Below are 20,307 nucleotides of genomic sequence, written 5' to 3' on the forward strand. Positions count from 1 at the left end.
CCCACCTTGATTATGATTTTGGGCCTAGCAAGACATGCTAATGCATGTAACAGTGCCCCAAAGTCTTTTTTTTAATAAGTAAAAACACACCCAGAGCCCTACAGGATGGAAACAGCTTGGGGATACAATCTGGTCTAAATTCCTCCTTCAGGAATCCTTTGCGTTTTTCTTTTTAAGTGTTCTGGAGCACTGTTATATGCGTGCAGAATTTCTGTAGAGCACTGGTGGTCTGGTAGTCTGCCAGCTCCATTCAGGTGGACAAGGTGCTGTACACTTGAGAGGGACACGGGTGGCGCTGTGGTCTAAACCACTGAGCCTCTTGGGCTTGCTGATCGGATGGTCAGTGGTTCAAATCTGTGTGATGGGATGAGTTCCTATTGCTCTGTCCCAGCTCCTGCCAACCTAGCACTTCAAAAGCACACCAGTGCAAATAGATAAATAGGCACCGCTGCGGCGGGAAGGTAAACAGCATTTCCGTGCGCTCTGGTTTCCATCACAGTGTTCTGTTGCTCCAAAAGCAGTTTAGTCATGCTGGCCACATGACCCGGAAAGCTGTCTGTGAACAAACGCCAGCTCCCTCGGCCTGAAGCGAGATGGGCACCGCAACCCCAGTCACCTTTGACTGGATTTAACCGTCCAGGGGTCCTTTACCTTTACAGCTGAGATCATCTGCACTGACCCTACACTCGATTTATTTATAAGAACATCAGCAATTTTCATTTGGTTCACCTGGGAGCGGGGAGAGAGGCTGAGAACCACTAAGCGAATATAGGATGCATGGTTATGAGCTAGGCCCTAAATTGTTCTACTATTGTATTTTTCAACTTACAGCTCATTATGTTTCAAGTCATCCTAAATAGCAAGGGGGGGGAGTATTTTAATCGGCATTTCTCAGACTTTTATCTCTGTGCCACACTTTCAGAATAAAAACTTGCTCATGCCGCACCAATTTTTTCTTAATTGATAAGAAATACATTGGAAAACAGAAAGAAACAACTCCTAGCTTTCAACACTTGCCACAAGCTCAGCTCGCCAAGACTCTGCTCAGACCACGCCCCTTTTCTCAGCCAGAAATAAATGTCTGATGTAACGAGGATTAGGGTCTTGGCATCTCGGCGGCAGGAGATCGAAAAAGACACAAGGGGGCAAGACCTGGGACAGCTGGAACGCTCTTGGGCGAGAAAAGGGGTCGAGGAAACTCAAACTGGGCTCTAATCCTCACCTGGAAAGTGTCTGCCATCTCAAGACTTCACCACAGGGCTTTACGGTCTGAGGAAGGGTTCAAGCAGGTATGGGGGAATCTTTTCTCTGGACTCAAGCGGTAGTTAGCTAGAAGGGAGAGGCTGCTGTGAGGAAACGTTAGAGGAAAAATGTTGGTAATCTGGACAATGTCTTCTAGTGACTTGGATAATATCTATATTATTGAGGAACGGACTATGCAGCAGGTATATCTTGCACAAAAAGATCCTTGTAGAGTTGAAACTTGGGACATTCCCCTCCCTGCTTTTAAAATGCAGATTTGGGGCTTTAATAAGCAGGAGATGTTCCAGCAGCTGTTGGTGTGGGAAAGCAGCAGAGAGCATGTACATGATGGCAAATCCATCCCTACTGCATGAAAGGGCGTTAGATCTGTTTTCTAGTGCCATGTGATGTTTCTCTGATACAACTGGGGCACCATAAGTGCGAAAGCTTGTTCCCCAAGGACACAAAGTGGGTAGCAGATAACCCATGCTAGGGAGCATGCTAGATGAGGCATCATTACTGCAAAGTCACTTAGACAGGAGGGCGAAGAAGGGAAAGGGAGACTTGGTGGCTTTTCAGTGTATCCATATAGAAAACACTCTTTGCAACGGCTAGGCAGCCCAGCTTAATGTCCACAGGGCAAATATTAGCACTTAGCCCCAGAACTTGAGTTGATGGGTGTTTGCTCAGTCCCTAAAGGAAAATGGCTTCTGGCACAGGAAATCATAAGACTATGATCGGGACTAACCATTTGCTCTAGGAGACCCTGTCCAACACAAAATTGCAATGGAAGAATGCTGAATGCCCCCACAGAGCAAAAGCATGGAAATGTGCTCCCAGTCCAAGCTGGCAATCTCGTCAGGCCATGCAAAACATAGCCCTTGCCTCTGTAACATTAGCTCCGTCGGCTAAGCGATAATTAGCTTTCCAGTTTCTAATGCGCTCTGCAGATGTCACAGTGTGTCTCTCTTTGGACTGTCCTGTGGCAGTAAGTAACATAGGATGGTTAAAAGGCTTCCTATTGAGAGGTAAAGCCATTTAAATTTGCCAAACAATTCTGGTTCTTGAATTACGGGGCATAATGTGACTTGCTCTAGCCTGCAGCCAGAGGCTTGGCCTGAAAGAGGCCAAGAAACAGGACAAGAAAGAGGGATGTTATATATGCCAAAGCTTGGAACTAGCAAGGGGGAAGTAAATTTTCTCACCCAGCCAACATTGTCTGTGCATTTCTCAAATAAGGGAGGAAGTGACCACAAAGTTCAATTTCCTGCTATCATTGTTTATGGATTCCACATCACATTTTTAGATGTAGGCCACGTTCAAGATTGAAGAATTGGCCAGTGTGTCTAAGTGATAGCTGGATGGCAGGTCAATGCAAAATTAGTCTGAACACCTTGCTGGCATTGTAGGCTGCAATCCTATGGTTGCTTACCAGGGAGCTGGCCCTGTAGCATTCAGCAGGACTTTGTTATGTCAACAGGCATGTTCAGGATTGCAATTGTTGCTTGATTAATTAAGCAACTCTTCTATTTGGGTTGACTCCAAGGCTCATGAAAGGTAAAGAGTAGGAGGAGATGAATGGAGAAGGACAGTGGAAAAGGCAGGAATATGTGTATTTTCTTACATTTATATCCTGCCAACTTCCCCAAGTCCAGGTTGCTTATATCAGACTAGTCGCCTCATACCTGGTGCTGCTTGATAATTCTAAGAAACCAAAAAAATCTGTGCAGTTTTGAAAGGCTAATTCCACCATCTTGATCAAAATGGCATCCAATTATGTCCATATCCAGACAAAAAACCTGCCCCTTGATCTCAGCCTCCATCAGGTGAAGTATGGTTATAATACAGTGGTACCTTAGGTTAAGAACTTAATTCATTCTGGAGGTCTGTTCATAACCTGAAACTGTTCTTAACCTGAAGCACCACTTTAGCTAATGGGGCTTCCTGCCGCCGCCGTGCGATTTCTGTTTTCATCCTGAAGCAAAGTTCTTAACCCGAGGTACTATTTCTGGGTTAGCGGAGTCTGTAACCTGAAGCGTATGTAACCTAAGGTACCACTGTATTGTATGAGGTGACCAACTGCATAGAAAATAGATGGAGATTTTTTTAAAAAAATACATAGTAGATGTGTGAGACATGTTAACATTTCAGACCTGCTAAATGGATTGAAGGATAAGAGAGCTAATGGTGAAAGGATTTCAGGAAGCAGTAATAAGGAAGTGAGAGCATGATTCTGCAACCGGCAATGATGGCAATTGCATTTCCATCCATAGTCATCATTGCCTGGTGAATATACATGGTACAAACTCAGTATCCGAGAGCCAGGTTTGGAGATAATCTACAAGCAATTTTTTTCAGCCATGCTGCAATGACAGGAATGCCACCCCCCACCCTCCAGAGCATATCCGTTTATGCCAGTGGCATGCTTGCAAAATGATGCCAGCTGAAGTGGGTGTATAATGGATGATGCCTTAAAAAACCACAGTCCTAACCTTGCCATTAGTAAGTTGTATTGAATTCTATGGGGCTTATGCCCAGCTAAAAGGGCGTAGGATTGTCATCCCATTTCTCATAAAACCAAGGTTGCTCATGATGTTGGAGACCTGGTGGTTGTGTACATGCGCAGCTTAACCCCTAGCAATATTAGGCCCTTTGAAATCTCAGGGCTAAGTACTTTTGTCCACCTCCAACTCCCATGAGATCATCATGTCAGAAATCCATGCCTGCCTGCCTGCTTCCATCCTTCACGGACCAAGGATCAGGGTTACATCTCCCAATCCTCCCAGGTCAGTAACTTAAAATAGTTGCTGCTGATATAGGGAAGTCTCTCTAGCAGCACGGAGGAGGAACACACAACCCTACATGAACTACGTAGTTCAGAGAAGCTGAACTTTGCTCACTGTAATGTGCTCCATTCAAACAGCTTGAGCTCAAGCTTTTTATTTATTTTAATATCCTCAAGGTCATTTGTTTACAACCCAAGGGCATTAAAAACAAGGCTCCTTTTCTTGCCTAAGTGAGAATAATTCTGCATAATGATACAGACCAAATGAATATAACCATTAATTGCAGTTTGGTTCTGGAACCGAGAGGTTTCAGGAGACGACCTTGTATACCGAGCTTATTTTATCAGTCACATTGTTACAAATGTACCCCAACCTGTACCCAAACTGTTAGAGTGACAAGATCTGTTTGGAGATTCAAGTAGGTAGCCATGTTGGTCTGACACGGTCGGGGGGGAAATAAAAATAAATAATAAATTGTCCAGTAGCACCTTATAGACCGACTAAGTTTGTTCTGGTATAAGCTTTTGTGTGCATGCTTATACCCTGAACAAACTTGGTCTATAAGGTGCTACTGGACATTTAAAATAATAATAATAATAATAATATTTTATTAAGATCTGTTTGGGTCACAAAAGAGATAGCAGAAGGCAGGTTCCTATGCTCCTGACTCAGGTCATCGATCCATCTAGCTCAGTATATCTACACTGACTGGCTCCGGCTCCCCAGGATTTCAGACAGGGGACATTGCCAGCCCTACCTGGAAATGCCAGGGATTGAAGCTGGGATCTTCTGCATGCAAAGCAGACGCTCTAAGACTGAGCCACGGCCCTTCTTCATTGGATACCAGAGAAAGGAATGGGGACAAGTCCCCTGCAGACAACTAGGTCCCCTCCCCCAAGAGCAAAGTTCAGTTGTTTCTAGGGCTTCACAACTGGATTAAAATTCAAAGTATGGAGAGAGGAAGCCGAATGAATGGGCTGTTTCTAAAAATGGGTGGAATATAATAGAATCATAAAATGGTAGAGTTGGAAGGGACCCCCAAGGGTCATCAAGTCCAACCCCCTCCAATGCAGGAATCACAGCTAAAGCATCCAAGACAGATGAGCATCCAAACTCTGTTTTAAAACTTCCACCACGTTCCAAGGCAGCACAACAGCTTTGAATGGCAGAAAGGTCTTAAAACGTTTCGCCCTCCAAATGACTCGCTGCTCATTTCTGTAACCTAGAAAGCCAGTTTTAGTCTCATCCACTTGCACATTTGTTATTATTGCACAAATGTACTTGGCCTCATGCCCAGGACAGTGGCAACATTTCCAGCATTTTCACATTCAGAGGAAAGAGCAAATTTACAAAGACAAACATCCCAAGTAGGGCCAGTTGTTAGGCAATACTATGTAGAAACAACAACACCACACACGAGAGATGTGTGTGAAGAGCTTCGTTAATGTGTGACCCCGAAATTTCAGATCCCCCTCTAAATGTTAGTGAAGCTTGTGTGGAGATTGATAAGCTCTTGCTTTCCTTTGCAGTCGAGAAAATGTTCCCCCTCCTTCATTCAGATCACAGCAGAGAGCCGAGGTCACGGGTCCAGACCATTATGGGGGAGCTCACAGATGGAGAAGGTAAGCTGTCCTCAACTGCCATCATCTTCAGAGGTTGCTGACCTTCACAGGATTCGTGCATTGGCTTGTTTTCACTGGGCTTTTCGTTTACAGCCTCTAGCTCACAAAGGCAAAGGCTGCAGTCGCAAGCAGACTGCCCCTGCCCCCTGCCAGTGGGGCTTTAAGGAGAGGTGGATCCACCACTGCGTTCATAGCCAGCAGCTCATGGTGGCTGTAGCAGCAGGAACAGGACAATAGGGCTGGATCCCTCCATCAGCTCCAGGCTGGCTCCAGAATTTTTTCCAGGTTAGGCCCAATGTCACGCAAAGGACAATGAGACTGGCTAAGGCTCCAGCAGATCCCAGTCCGGTTCATACCTCTCACCCACCCAAAGAACAAACAGTTTAAGTGCTTTTTTGTCAGTAGGATACCACCAAGAGGCTTCCTTCCTGTCAGCATGTCCAGTTGCCAGGAAGGGGATTTTAGTGCTTGTGTCCTTCCACTGTCAGTGGGAGGCTAGCTCAGCTGCAGATGCCTTCACTCAGTCCAACTCCTCCTCCCCTATAGCCTCGCCTAAGTGGGGCTTAGATGGCTCTTCTCATCTGTTATGTACTGAGTTGAATAGGATCCAAAATGCAGCAGCCTGATTGGTCCTAGAACAATAGGTTCCAAAATGCCGCAGTCTGATTGGTCCTAGAACAATGCAGCAGTATGATTGGTCAGCAGGAGCCACCCAGTCCAGCTCCAGATGGAAGTGAATCCACAACCTGATTGGCCTACAGGAGAATTCCGGAATTAGCTAATCACGTGCAGCCCATTGTGTAAATAATGTATATAAAGCAGATACTTTGAGGGGACTTTCATTTCCTCCTCACCACTATGAGCTGAATAAAGAGCATGAAATCCACTCTCTGAGTATATTTCATCATCGCTCAGTAAACAACCTTTCTGAGGTGAACGACAAAATGGTGCCCCCATTCCACAGACTGAAGCTGAGCAGACTTCAATACTGGTGATAGGACAGTGCTCTCCATTATGCCTGAGGGGAGCAAGCTGTTGGGGGCAGGTGAGGGGAGTGGGCAGGGCAGGACATGGGGCAGATGCAGATTTGCCCTCCAACACCTCCTTCCCCCTCTCCCCTCCAGCATGAGCTGCCTCACTTCCCCGCCTCACATTAGGGCACCTTGAATTAATTTACAACCGGCGTTTTGTAAATTAAAGCCTTTCATTTCCGCTGCCACCATGTGACATACACCTGTTTTTCTCAGCTCTGGTGGAGCTTGATTTAGGAAAGAAGGTGAGCATTCCTCAGGATCTGATGATGGAGGAGCTCTCCCTGCCAATCAACAAGGGCTCCAGGCTGTACCAGAAGAGGCAGAGGAGAGTGCAGAACTTTGTGCTGGAGCATCCTTCGGGCTACAGAATTGTGAGTTGTGTTTCCGTCCTGAGAGAAGAGGCAGGAAGCTCTGTGAGAACAACCTGTGGGTCCACAGCAACAGGTGCAGCAAGGGAGGCAGCAGTGCTGACCAAATGGACTCTTGTTTCTCAACCATGGATCCCTGACTGCCTAAGAATGAGAAAGCGAATCCTTCCCAGTTAGGTTGCTGAGATGGGTAGGGGGAATGGCAGGCCTCTTAAATCCTGTTGCTTGGCATCAAGTGTAGTGGGTAAGCTATGTTCCATCTTCATCCACGGCCTCCATGCCATCCTCATCTCTATTTTCCACCTGTTTGTTTTTCTTCATTGAAATATCTGCACACTACTTTTCTGCCCCACTAGCATTTCCCAAAATAGTCCATGGAACATCAGTTAAAAGCAAGGTCAGGGAGCTGGATCCAGCCATCAGCTGTGAGAAGCATTTTCATTTGCCCACACAGTTTGAAATCAAACGGCATCGGCAGAGGAACAGGGCTTTGCAAGCACCCGTACACAGGAAAAGCACTTCATGTGATGTTGTGGCGATATCAGGTGGGCCTGTGCCTCTGCAAGCACCGCCAGTCAGCTGATGGTTTGCTCTGGCCCAGGCACAAAGTTTTGCAGGCACCACTCATTAGTTGATTGTCAGTGCTTGCAAGGGGCTTTTAGGGGCTGCCAATCAGAGCCGCACCCTGAGATTATATTTGACATTGGGCATAGCTTGAGGAAAACAGTCTCATGGGCCAAACTGGAACCCCTGCCAGGCTTAATGAGGCCCATGGACCAGAGGTTGTCTACTGCTGATTAAAAGCAACAGCCAATAATAGTGTAAAAACAAGCAAGGACTAAGCATTGGCAGCCAGATCATAAAGCCATAAAAGGAGGAGAGAGAAACCAAACTAAAGATAAGAGGAAACAAAACATGTGCCAAAAATGTCGGTAAGATGGGGGCAAACTGGGTTGTGCCACACGACATGAAGCCAAGTCTCAGTGGATGTGCAGTGTGGGAGAAGGCAATCTTCCAAAAAGCCTTATCCTAAACCGTTTAGGGGGAAAGGCTTTAACAACTAAACACCTAGGAGCTATTAGAGGGTGCCTTGAGAACAGATGCCAAGGCATGTCTGCTCCTACTGATGACAGACAGAACAAGCCACTTCTGCTCTCAGGTCATCCTCTGTCCTTTGAGCTTCACAAGGCATGCAAGATTTGGCATGGTGGTCATGCACTCAATGCATGGACAAGATCATCTTGCAGGCAGGCAGGCAGGCAGGCAGGCAAGCAGTCACCTCTGACCCTCTCCTTGGCCAGCAATACCCCTCCTGGTCTAAACAATTACCAACTTATCTCTGTTCACATGCTATTCAATGGGTTAATAAAATGAATTAGTGGGCTGTATGCAACTGCATGCTGCTCACAGCAGTTCCATTGGAATTAATGACCCCAAAATAGCCATGTCTATTGACCTCAGTGGGTTTACTCTGAGTAGGACCAGCATTGGATGCAACCCAGTTGTAAGTTTATTGCACCAGCTGTTGTGCTGTGACATGAATCTTCCAGAAAAAGGGTGCCTAACTTATTTGGGCCAGAGGGCCACAGTCACTCTTAGTTAATCCTCCAAGGGTCACATGTCCTGGTGTGTCGTTCTCTCACATACGGTACATATAATAGAGGCAGGCAGATACACAGTTCCCTCCTCACTTTCTCAGTTGTGGATCAACTGAGGAGGGGGGCTTTATTACTCCCTGCCTGCTCACCAAATGATGGTGAGGGGACAATTTACACCCCTGCTAGATCATGGGGCTGTGCCCACAACAGCGTTGTGCATTTCCCTCTCTCCCTTTCACCCCCTCATTTTGCTGCTGCTGCCACTGCCCAAACTGAGTGTTTAAGAGATCAGGCCCCTGAACGGGGGCTTATCCACCCCTGCTCGAGGAGTCGGTGCCATGCTTTGCAGTCTCTTTTGCTCAGCAAAAGTCAGTATCAGAGACTTAGAGCTGAATGCATTCACATTGGAAAAAGTCCCTATTTTCTAATTATACAGGCACGATCAGTTGGGTGGTGGGCCTGTGATCTTCTTCATTTATATAGCGGCTACATTAAGGCCAAATAACTACCTTTGACAGTAAATGTCTTTGACGGCTTTTCTTTAACTCATTCCTAAAGTAATTTAACTGTTAACACCTCTGTCTGTGAGTAGCTGGAGCACATCTAGTCATCCCAGCATTTAACCTACACATATATTCTCTGGTAGTCTTTTAAAGTTAAATCACCTGGCTCATATAGTATGCATTTGACAAACCACTTCTCACCCCCCCCATCTTCTAAAATAGGTTCTGAGGCCACCATATTTGCTATGGGAATGGGCATACAATGCAAAGGAAAAATTATGAACCACTGCAGAATAAGCTGCAGGACTGCCAATTCTAACAGGAGGCCATATTTAGCTTTAATCTACTAGTGTCTGCATTCTCTCAGCCTTAGGGCTTCTCCATGGCCCTTGCCCATGTCATTTATTAATATTCTTTTCCTTGCTCTCTTTGCAAGATCTCAAATGCTTCTGGAGGAGGAGGAGGCTCACACGCTAATTACGATGGAGTTGGCATGTCAGAAGGACAGGTAGTGTGCATGACTGCTGCATGGGGAAGATCTCACTTGCTTAGGCTAGAGTTTAGGGTCCATCATGAGACCTGGAGAAGCCAAAAAGTGACACACTGAGGCAGATTCACCCTGAAGCTATGTCATTTGGACTTCTTTCCCATAGTCACCCATTTCCTCGACAGGGAGCAGACTCACTGACTATTCCAAGTTAATATTTCAGTGGAGGCAGTGTAACTGTCTTCATGCATGCACCCAAATATGTACCTGATCTGCATGTCCTGTCATTTATGTAGTGTGTGATGGAAGCTTAGCTCTCAGTGCTTGCTAATCAGGTTTCAACATCTTGCGCAGCTTGAAAAGTGAAATTTCTTCTGAGAGAGGGAACCTACACTACAGACCAACTGGTATAATTATCATTGCCTCTTCCCAAGGAATTCTGAGAATTGTAGTTCTGTGAGGGGTAGGATAGGGCTTTCTAACAAGAAGCCTCAGCCCACCAAGAGTCTTTGGGGGAAAGCTCTATACTCTGAAACCAATATAAGGCTGTAGTGTGGATATGCTAGTTTCTAACAATGCCATTGTAGAATACATGACACTTAAGTAGCAGGAGGTGGAAGCACTAGAAAGCATTCAGGCAGTTTTGGACTGTGGTCCATTCACAGAAGCAGGTAGGAGATGTGTTCTATTTGCTTCAAGCAAAATTATTTCCCCCAATGATGAATAAAAAAAGCTCATCCAACTAAGGGCCTGGCTGGCCTTCTTCCATTCCCCTTTTATCATTCTGCTTCTGCCTGAATTTCCATGCCTACCTCAGTCTTGAAAGCATGCTGAGGAGACCTTTCTGATGACAGAAAACATCTTGCAGTCTATGCCTGTTTCCCTTTGTCTGCTAGTCTATCCATAATGCTGAAGGGAAGGAGAACTACCAGGCTGGACTTCATGAAGCAGCCTCAGGAAAGGCGACACCTCCCAAAGTGCCAAAGAAAACAAACAAAGTCTTGCGGATGAGCAAAGCCCTGAATCCCAATGCCATTGCTCCAGGTATGATCCAGGCACAGCACCACTGGGGCCAGAACTCTTATTCAGCACAAAAGCAAGAGTGCAAGTGGACAGTTTAATGACAACAACAACAACAACAACTTATTATTTATACCCCGCCCATCTGGCTGGGCTTCCCCAGCCACTCTGGGCAGCTGCCAACAAAATATTAAAATACAATAGTGCATCAAACATTAAAAGCTTCCCTAAACAGGGCTGCCTTCAGATGTCTTCTAAAAGTCTGGTAGAGCACCTGCTTTGAGGTCCCAGGTTCAATCCCAGAATTTGGAAACTAACTGGCTGGGAAAAAATCCCTGTATGAAACCCTGTAGAGACTGTGGGGACAGTACTGAGCTAGGTGTACCACGGCAGCATCCTAAATTTAATTAATGTCAATAAATGTCCAAATAATGGTAACAGCAGTCGTTAGAAGGATCCTAGTTGCTGTCAGGTTAAGCCCCACTCCAGTGCTATCTCAAACATTCCATAGAACCCTTGACACTGCTATAGTTTTGTTTTGTTTTGTTTTGTTTTGTTTTTGTTTTGTTTTGTTTTGAATATCCCTTAGCATCAGCAGGTGCCATTTGTACCTGACCACAGGTGGAGTCAAGATTTAGTTCCAGGTTACTTGTAGTTTCGGGAACTTCACTTCACCAGCAACGTTCCTTGAGACGTCTGACGAGACATCTCAATAGCCGTTCCCTCTAAGCAGACTGATGCAGAGGACAGCTGCATCAGAGACAAGCTGGTGTCCTTCATTAAATACAGAAAGGCAGGGGAAGGAAGAGGGAGCTTCTAAGGATGGCAACTGGCCTTTGATGCGGCCACCCTGCTTGTCAAAATGATTGGGGAAGGAGCCAGTGCTGCCTGTGTGTGTGTGTGTGTGTGTGTGTGTGTGTGTGTGAACTGCACAACTACAAAAAGCAGGACAGGACATGCCAAGGCAAGGAGAAGCTGCCTTCTACTGACCCACTACTAGCTCAATACACCGAGTGGCAGCAGCTCTCCCTGGTTTCAGGCAGAGTTTTCTCCTAGCTCTACTTGGAGATGCTGCGATTGATCATGGGACCTTCTACATGCCATGCAGATCCTCTACTAAGGACAGGAGGGCCATATTGTTGAATGCCTCCGAAATCTGGAAACAGCCTGCTATTTCACATCATCTGTTCTAGTTTCTGCTAGGAACAAGACCTCTGAAATCAGATACTTCAGGTTTCTCTGCCATTGTACTTAAGATGTTTTCATTGAATGTGTCATTCTGAACCACAGGCTATTCTGGACCTCTAACTGGTGTACCACCAGAGAAGTTCAACAGGACAGCCATCCCCAAAGGCTACCAGTCCCCCTGGCGGGAGTTCCTTAGCAGCGAGGACTACCAGGTAGACCATGAGACCCGTTTGCCTGAACCTCCCAGAAAAGTGAATAGTTTTGATGTCAGGAGCTTCAATAGGTAAGGCCTCATTCAATTTCTGTGTGGAATTTTGAGCTGGGATGTTCAGCATAAAGTTTAATCAGCATTCATGGCTGATTATGCAATCAGCATTCATGGCTGATTATGCCCCACAACAAACAACCCCTGAAATTAGACTGTGTGTCAGAAGAACCTGTAGAATTGTACGCAGGGGGAATAGAGGGGTGATTGTTCTGTCTGTCAAGCCAAATCGCTTGCCCTGGTGGAACAATTCCCTTAGCACAAGATTGAATTCCTCCCATTTATTTGGGAATAAGCACTGTTTCGTTGTGAAAAAAAAATGGGATAATATATTTTGTAAGTTTAAAATAATAAAACGAGCACCTGCAGCCATGAACATTCCTGCCTCCCGCTGACTAGAATTAAAAACAAAATAAAGAAAGGATGCTGTGGTGACTGGAGGCAGGTCTGTTCCACCCAAGGGGCTGATGCAGGATCTGTTTGTTGCTGCCACTCTCTGGGTGGTCATTTAGGAGTGCTGCAGGGCCACAGGCTTTGGCCTCAAATTGCATCCCTAGCTGCAGCGCTACTGGCGTCTCAAGATGTTCTTCTGTTAGGCAGGCAACCATTCCAGCATCATGGCTCACTAGCAGTAGTTCATATAGGACTGTTAAAGTACCGTAACAGCAATTGTGTAGAAGACATGCTTGCATGTGCCACTGCTTTGCCATTCATTACCTTGTGGGAAATTCTCACAAGTTAATACTTTCGGTTCATCATGGTTTATGGAATGAAAATGTTGGAAGATGGCCCCAGAAAATCTAGCATATAATCATAAACCATCTTTTCAGAAAAGTGCATGACACACACACCCATCCCCATCAACTAGGGACGGGGAACCTGTGGCCCTCCAGATGTTGCTGAACTTCACATCCTGTCAGCCCCAGCCAGCATGGCCAAAGGTCAGGAATGATAGGAGTTGTAGTCCAGGATCCTCTGGAAGGCTAGATTCCCTCACTTTGCCCTAGGCCAGTGGTGTCCAAACTTTTTTCAAAGAGGGCCAGATTTGATGAAGTGAAGGGCCGTGAGGGCCAACCATAAAGCCAACCAGATTAGGCCCCCGAAATGGACTTTGGATATGCCTGCCCTAGGCAGTGCTTGGTTTCAGGTAGGGCTTTGCTTTGAAGTCTGGTAAGTCCACTTCCAGGACTTAGCTGGAGGGCATGTGGGTGGAGGTATTAACACATTTGCATCCTTCTTCTTGCAAGTGTTTTTCCATAAGTCCCATTCTGCAGGGATACAAAGTAAGTATAAAAAAATGCTTTAGGACTTGGGGCTCACTGATGATTGGGTTTATGAATTTGTTCCCAACTGCTAGTAACAGAACCTTGAAATTGTAAGTCTCCTACATCATTGTGTCACTGGAACTGGAGGAAGAGGAATCTAGTGAGGATTCTGTTTACACCCCATGCCACTCTCACATGCTTTTAACCAAGAGTTCTGTTCTGTTTCCTTTCTGCATTAATCTGCAAATTAGAAAACGACAACACTGAAAAGGTTATTTTAATTACGTATCTAAATATATATTTTTTCTCAAAATCATATGTAAATCTATATTTTGATATGCTTAAATTGCCAAGAACTGTGTTCTGACATTTGGAGAAGTGTGAAATCTGTTGCGGAGCTCAATTTCAATCCGTACATCATTATCTAAAAGGCTATTTCATGTATGAATTAATAAAGATTTAATGCTTCAACCACCCCTAATTCCTGGCACTGAAAGTGTAGCTTCCATGCGTACTTGAACAGTGCTGTCTTTCACTTACGGGGGTATATATTATAAGAAAAGATTTAAGAGGGCAATGCAGTTAGGTCAAGGGGAAATACCGGTACTCTGATTTGATAAAAGGTAAGGTAAAGGGATCCCTGACCATTAGGTCCAGTCGTGGCCGACTCTGGGGTTGTGGCGCTCATCTCACTTTATTGGCTGAGGGAGCTGGCGTACAGCATGACTATGGTCATGTGGCCAGCATGACTAAGCCGGTTCTGGTGAACCAGAGCAGCACACGGAAACGCCGTTTACCTTCCTGCCGGTGTGGTTCCTATTTATCTACTTGCACTTTGACATGCTTTCGAACTGCTAGGTTGGCAGGAGCTGGGACCGAGCAACAGGAGCTAACCCCGTCGCAGGGATTCTAACCGCCGACCTTCTGATTAGCAAGTCCTAGGCTCTGTGGTTTAACCCACAGCGCCACCCTGTGATAGCACAGTTTTAATCCATTCACCTTAATATGGTAGCCACACTGACAACAGAAATTAAATGAAACCTATCACGTTCATGGCTGAAAATTTTCCACAACTCATAGGGCAATAATTTGCAAGTTAGACTTCCCAGTTTTTAACAGTGCAGTCAACTTGATTCTATAAAACAATCCCAAGTCCTGACCAAGGATTTGTTGGACAGGAATGGATTGACATAGGCTCCCCACCTGCAAGCCAGGACAGAAAAGAGGGGGTACTTGTCTTTATTTTTCTTGTGCTAGCTCCAAGCTGGTACAACAGAGTAGTTGGACACTGGGCTCCTCCTTAGCTGCTAGCCCAGGTTATGACCCAGCGGATCTTTGCCTGACCTACTTCCCTCCTTCCCTGACCACAATCTGTCCCATTCGGACCCTTACCCTGGCTACCAGCACCAGAAATACTGCTGCTGTTACCTTGTCCACAGCTCCCCCGATGACCTTGCCCCTGGCATAAACCAAGAAACCTCTGCCACATCCAATTCCACCCCCATCTCCAGTAGCACAGCTTAGCAAATGAAAACAGTCACTAACTTTAATCTTAGAGATCCACATGATGCAGTCAAGGTGCCACTCGTATTTTTGCCTTCATCAGCTGCCAATTGGCAACTTCCAAAACTTCATCGTTTCCAGTGTATGTTGCTAAAGCATAATTCATGGCCTCTTCACATCTAAATAAAAAAATTCTTGCTGAAACCAAGACCAACTAGTCTTCGTCACTCCCAATGAGGGCCGGCCCACACCGGAGGCAAGGTGAGGCGACTGCTTTGGGCGGCAGGATCCACAGGGGCAGCAGATTCGGATGTAGATATTTATTCCTCCTCTAGTTCCTGATGTAGATCTTCACTTACCCCTTCTACCCTGGCAGGGAGGAAGGCACCATTCTGTGATTTGCCTCAGGTGCCAAAATGTCTTGGACCAGCCCTGCTCCCATTACTGTCTTGCAACGTCTTTTTTAAAAACAGAATCTTCCTGCGTCTCAATATCTTTAACATATGTTGGACCGGGGAACTGTTCCAAAGACTTACTTTTAGTTTTGGTTACTGCTCATGTTTCCGTTTATTTCAGGCCCTGTAGCAGAAATACATTCATATATGCTAAACACACATAGCTGCCTGGTTTCTTCCTCTCTCGATGTTTTAAATGAACCCTTAGTAGCACTGTATGCCAATTTAACTCAGTGCTTACCACGCCTTCATTTGAATGTTTCAGTGATTATGACTTGCCACAAAACAATTCAAGAAAACAAATGTTTCAAGGCAAATAACCTGACTGAAAGACAAGGAAATTTTTAAGAAGAAATAATTATTTATTGTATATTTAAAACAAAACCCACCATGGCCATTAGGGGACCAAGAAGACACAGCAGCAGCATTTGGTATGCAGGGTTCTCTACTGGTATTGGCAGGAGCAGACTTTATGGGAAATAAAAATGGCTGCCTATTGATAGGTAAATGAAGTGAAGGCTGCAATTGGGATCAGGGTAGTTGGCAGTCAAGGCTGTCTTCAAAGGTAGGTGCCAAGATGGGCCTTTGAAAAAATATATATACTGGGGAAAATATTTTCTTCTGGTTAAGCTTCTCTTTAGCATTCCAAGTTAGAACCTTTTGACTTGAAAATTACTTTCATTTCAGTGCCAACAACACTGATTTATTTTCTCAGATACACCAGGATTTTCAGCTTTTACTGCCCTGTTGCAAGTGAAAATAAATAAACTGGCTCCGAGTTTTACACAGCTTTTTTGTTTGCATAATACACTTGAATAAATGCTAGTCTTTAACATTTTAAAATTCTAGATAACCCCCCCCCCAGCACATCTGCCTACCAGGTGCTGTTTTCAAGATATAATTCCATGTAACATGCTTCTTGCTACACCAAGAACACACATAGCTACTTTCAAGCGCAATTAGATTTTCACCATAGGACCAAAGTTCTGTAGAGTAACAACACTATTACTATTTTGGAAACAGACACTGACCAGCTGTGCAAAGCAGCAGAGAACTGAAGCCATCTGCAGTCCCCACCCCACAAAATACATATTGTAAAATAAATACATGCATACATTGAGGCAACTCAAATGTTTATAGGAATTGTGTGTGCACTAGAAGAACATCAAGGGAAAACTTGACTGAAACATGCCAGCAGTGAATTCTGTAGGTGCAAGTAAAAGCATCATAAAACATAATTAAAAATCATTTTCTGAGGCCCTTCTGTGTGTGCTTCCTCCTCAAGAGGTCCAGAAGGTGGCAACACGAGAACAGGCCTTCTCTGCAGTGGCTCCCCATCTGTGGAATGTTCTCCCCAGGGAAGTTCGCCTGGCGCCTTCACTATACACCTTTAGGTGGCAGGCAAAAACGTTCCTTTAACCAGGCCTTTGGTTGATTTGATTGATATCCTATGCCCTTTTAAAATGTGGAGGGGTTTTTTAGGGGGTTATTGGATTGTTGTTTTTATTTTGATTATTTATTTTGTAGTTTTATATCTTGATTTTGTTCTGTGAACCGCCCTGAGACCTCCAGGTATAGGGCAGTATATAAATTCAATTAACAACAACAACAATATAGCTGGAATTGCTGAGAGCAGACTAGTGCAGCAGATAATGGGAAACATTTATTTTCAACCCACTTTTAACAATAGACGATCGCAATGACCACTACAGATTGTCAGGACCCACTCTATTCTTCTGAATGTAATTTGCTTTAACTTGTTTTTAATTTCTGAATTTTAAATTGCTGTTAACGCACCCTGGGACCTGTTGGCGAAGGCTGGAGAATAAATTTAATAATACATGACCATGGAGGACCAACACATACTGTAATCTCTTCCCCACTTAAGACTGAATGTGTGCTACACACTACAGCCTTCTCTTTTTGTGCCTGCAGGACCCCAACCCCATTTGGCGGACCATTACTGAATGATGTGATCCTTGGGTATGAGATGAATGAAGCCCAGACAGACATGAGCAGCTTGGAACTCATGTTAAACAGGCCCAGCTTCAACAGAGCACCTCGGGGCTGGATACAGGCGATGCCAGAATCTGAAGATCTGTAACTTGCTATAATGCTGCTGCCTGACCTTTTCCAACGCCAATGCGTGCTAGCCTCCTAATCAGGGGAAAAAGAAAGAAAGCACCCTTTTTGAATTCTGTGGTTTTACACACAAAAACATAGCAATCATCTGTTCCTTAGCAGGTCTTAAAATTTGGTAAATACCATCTCAGACAAACAACAACACATGACATATTACACTATGTCATGATTTATTTAACAGAAATAAAGCCAAAATGGAAAAGCCATGTGTAAAAAACTGAGCACGCCTTGTGATTCAGTAGCTCGTAGAAGCACCTTTAGCAGCAATAACACAAAGCAATTGTTTTCTGTAGGACTTTATCTCTCTCACATCATTTTGGAGGAATTTTGGCCCATTCTTCTTTACAACATTGCTTCAGTTCATTGAGGATCGCTCTTTCCTCCTTGACATTGTGTTAAAACAACACCCCTGAATGCTCCAGACCAGCAAACTGCTAAAAATTCACCTTTTATAGAGGTGGGCACACATGCTGATCATCAATTAAGCAATGACATTTGATTAGCAGCCCCTGTCTGCTACTTAGCTTCTTAATTCTTATGGAAACAGTAAGGGTAGACTTAGCTTTTCACGCATGATTTCTCCATCTTGACTTCATTTCTGTTAAATAAATCATGGCACGATATGTCATGTGTTGTTGTGCATCTGAGGTTGCATTTACCTAATTTTAAGACCAGTTAAGGGACAAATGATTGCTATTATGTCCTGATATGTAAAAACCCCTAATTCAAAGGGGGTGCACTTTGTTTTTCCCATGACTGTATATACCTGCTAAAAGGGAATCTCTCTAGCATAGAATAGATACCGTACTCACACACAAGGCAAAGTTGGAATAGTAGGTTATGCTTGTTACTATTACATGCGTTCTTCACAAGCTCCTGCCTAGGGCTTTTACTGTACAATTTAACTGTACAAGCACGGCCTGCAACCCACTTCATATTGGGATTTCTTATGTTTTTCAAAGGATCCTACAGTGAAGTGAGGCCTTCTACCAAGCCCAGAACTGCAAAAGCCAAGATGTCAGGTTGCTGCTTAACTCTCAAAAGGAACCTAGTTTGTTCAGGAAAGTGAACATATTTCCTTCTGAGAAGCATGAAGCTACATTCAAGTTCAGATGAGTTATATTTCCTTTGGTCTAAAGAGAAAAACAAGTCTGGATGCCAAGTTTGTGTCAAATACCACCCCAAAATTTTCTACAGGGTGCCATCAAAGTAAGATGCTGTAACAATAAAAATCACATTAGGTAATAGCAATAAAGATTTGAAAGCTGTTTTCTAACTTCATTTTTCGCTTGTCCTAGAAGCTATTTGCAGATAGTTTTTTTGCATTCGAGACAAGACCCAACATCTAACTTGAGAACAGGGAGGGATGAGTCATATCTTTAAGGCCCAAGACAAATTAGGTTGCAGGGACACAGTAGCAGTTTGCTATGGAACCTAAATACAACATCACCATGGTGCTAATAAACTAGTGCTGAGAGAGCCAGCTCTGCCATCTGATGAGAGGAGCTCTTCCCATTAGCTCTTGCGGAAAGCAACACAAAGTTTTGTTCTCGCTATTTAGCCTCATTAAATATGTAGCAGGATATGTGAAGTCTAAGAAGCCCATTAATATAAAATATTTAAATTTGAACTTAAGGATTAGAGAAATTAGTGGGAAATGGACTCAAGGAGGGGGGAAAGCAGGGCGGTAAATTAATGTTTGCCATTTCAATGGAAATTGCATGTAAACAGCATTCTAGGATTGCAACTTAAGTTCTCCCTACCCACAAACTGGAAATAAAACAGGAAAAAGGGACTGAAATTAAAACAGGAAAAAGGATTGCCACTTAACTGACCTGTTTGTTACTAATACAGTTCCCAAAATGGACCGTGAGTGGGCGCCACTGGTCGGATCACACTGTCCTGGGTTTTCTACTCTGCCTGTATTGTTACAGGCATTTTATAAAGCAGACCTACATATTCCAGATCTTGGAATAGATGAGAACATACCAGCAGTAATAGGAGAGTTTTCATTTAAATATCAACTTTCATTAATTTATAGCTGCTGCTGCTGCTGCTGCTATTATTATTATTATTATTTTGTTTATTCAGCTTTGTGGAACTCCTGTGTAATTTTTATGGCTATTTTAAATTATTGGTATTTATGTGGCTATTAAACTAGGCAGTTTTTCTTAGATTGTTGTTAGTGATTGAGGGGCTACAACATGTAAAATAATTGTAATATTAAGAACATTAGCTGTCAGAAGGACTCTTTAAAATGGAACTTAAAAGCAAATTCCTACCAAAGGGGGCACTTCAACAGCTATTCCGAACATCGAGAGTAGACTTTCCATTCCAGCTCCCATAACACAGCATATAGGCAATTTAATAGGTAGAAATATCAGGCTATTATTTGTTACAAAATCCTTGTCAGTGAAGGAATAGTTCTAAATTTATGAACTGGAAGTGATGTTTACATTTGGAAATATGTGGGAAAATAAAATGAACTATATTTTAAAATGCTTGTTGCTTGGTTATTTGGTAAAACACTTCAATATTTGAGATTCATCTCTGATGTCATTTTAGAATTTGTTAAAGCATTCAAATTGCTTCAATCAGGACTTGGGCACTTTTGATAAATAGCATACCACCTGCAGTTTCACACCAGTGTGGGGGCCTAAAAAATCAAAATGCATTTGTGCAAATGTTCATCAGTCACTTTTATATTCCATCCTTTTAGTAAATGAGGCAAACACTTTGCAATGCCAAATCCATTTCTTTTACACAACTGCCTCTGGAAGCAAATTCCAGATATCACTGAGTGAACCTGCAAAGTGCTGTATTTTCTTT

At 44.0% G+C, this 20,307-nt stretch overlaps 1 protein-coding gene across 2 annotated transcripts; it reads left to right on the forward strand.

Moving 5' to 3' along the window:
* The first annotated feature begins 1,065 nt into the window (after positions 1-1,065).
* MYOZ3 (myozenin 3) lies at positions 1,066-19,977 on the forward strand. 2 transcript variants are annotated; one of them, XM_083728705.1, is made up of 8 exons: positions 1,098-1,289; positions 3,601-3,744; positions 5,558-5,650; positions 6,898-7,055; positions 9,590-9,661; positions 10,537-10,684; positions 11,951-12,131; positions 17,272-19,977. In XM_083728705.1, the coding sequence occupies exons 2-8, from the start codon at positions 3,702-3,704 to the stop codon at positions 17,438-17,440; spliced, it is 864 nt and encodes a 287-aa protein (XP_083584831.1). In that variant the 5' UTR covers positions 1,098-1,289; positions 3,601-3,701; the 3' UTR covers positions 17,441-19,977. The 2 variants fall into 2 exon arrangements, with proteins under 2 accessions (XP_083584832.1, XP_083584831.1); XM_083728706.1 differs by lacking the exon at positions 3,601-3,744 and having other exon boundaries at positions 1,066-1,289.
* The last annotated feature ends 330 nt before the right edge of the window (positions 19,978-20,307 follow it).

The sequence above is a fragment of the Podarcis gaigeae genome (assembly GCF_964106915.1).
Source record: "Podarcis gaigeae genome assembly, chromosome: 2".
Lineage (NCBI taxonomy): Eukaryota > Metazoa > Chordata > Lepidosauria > Squamata > Lacertidae > Podarcis > Podarcis gaigeae.

Coding starts and splice junctions, on each gene's coding strand:
- MYOZ3 (XM_083728705.1), top strand. CDS start 3,702: ATGGATGATGCCTTAAAAAACCACAGTCCTAACCTTGCCATTA. Junction 5,651..6,897: donor GGAGCTCACAGATGGAGAAG/GTAAGCTGTCCT, acceptor TGTTTTTCTCAG/CTCTGGTGGAGCTTGATTTA. Junction 9,662..10,536: donor TTGGCATGTCAGAAGGACAG/GTAGTGTGCATG, acceptor TTTGTCTGCTAG/TCTATCCATAATGCTGAAGG.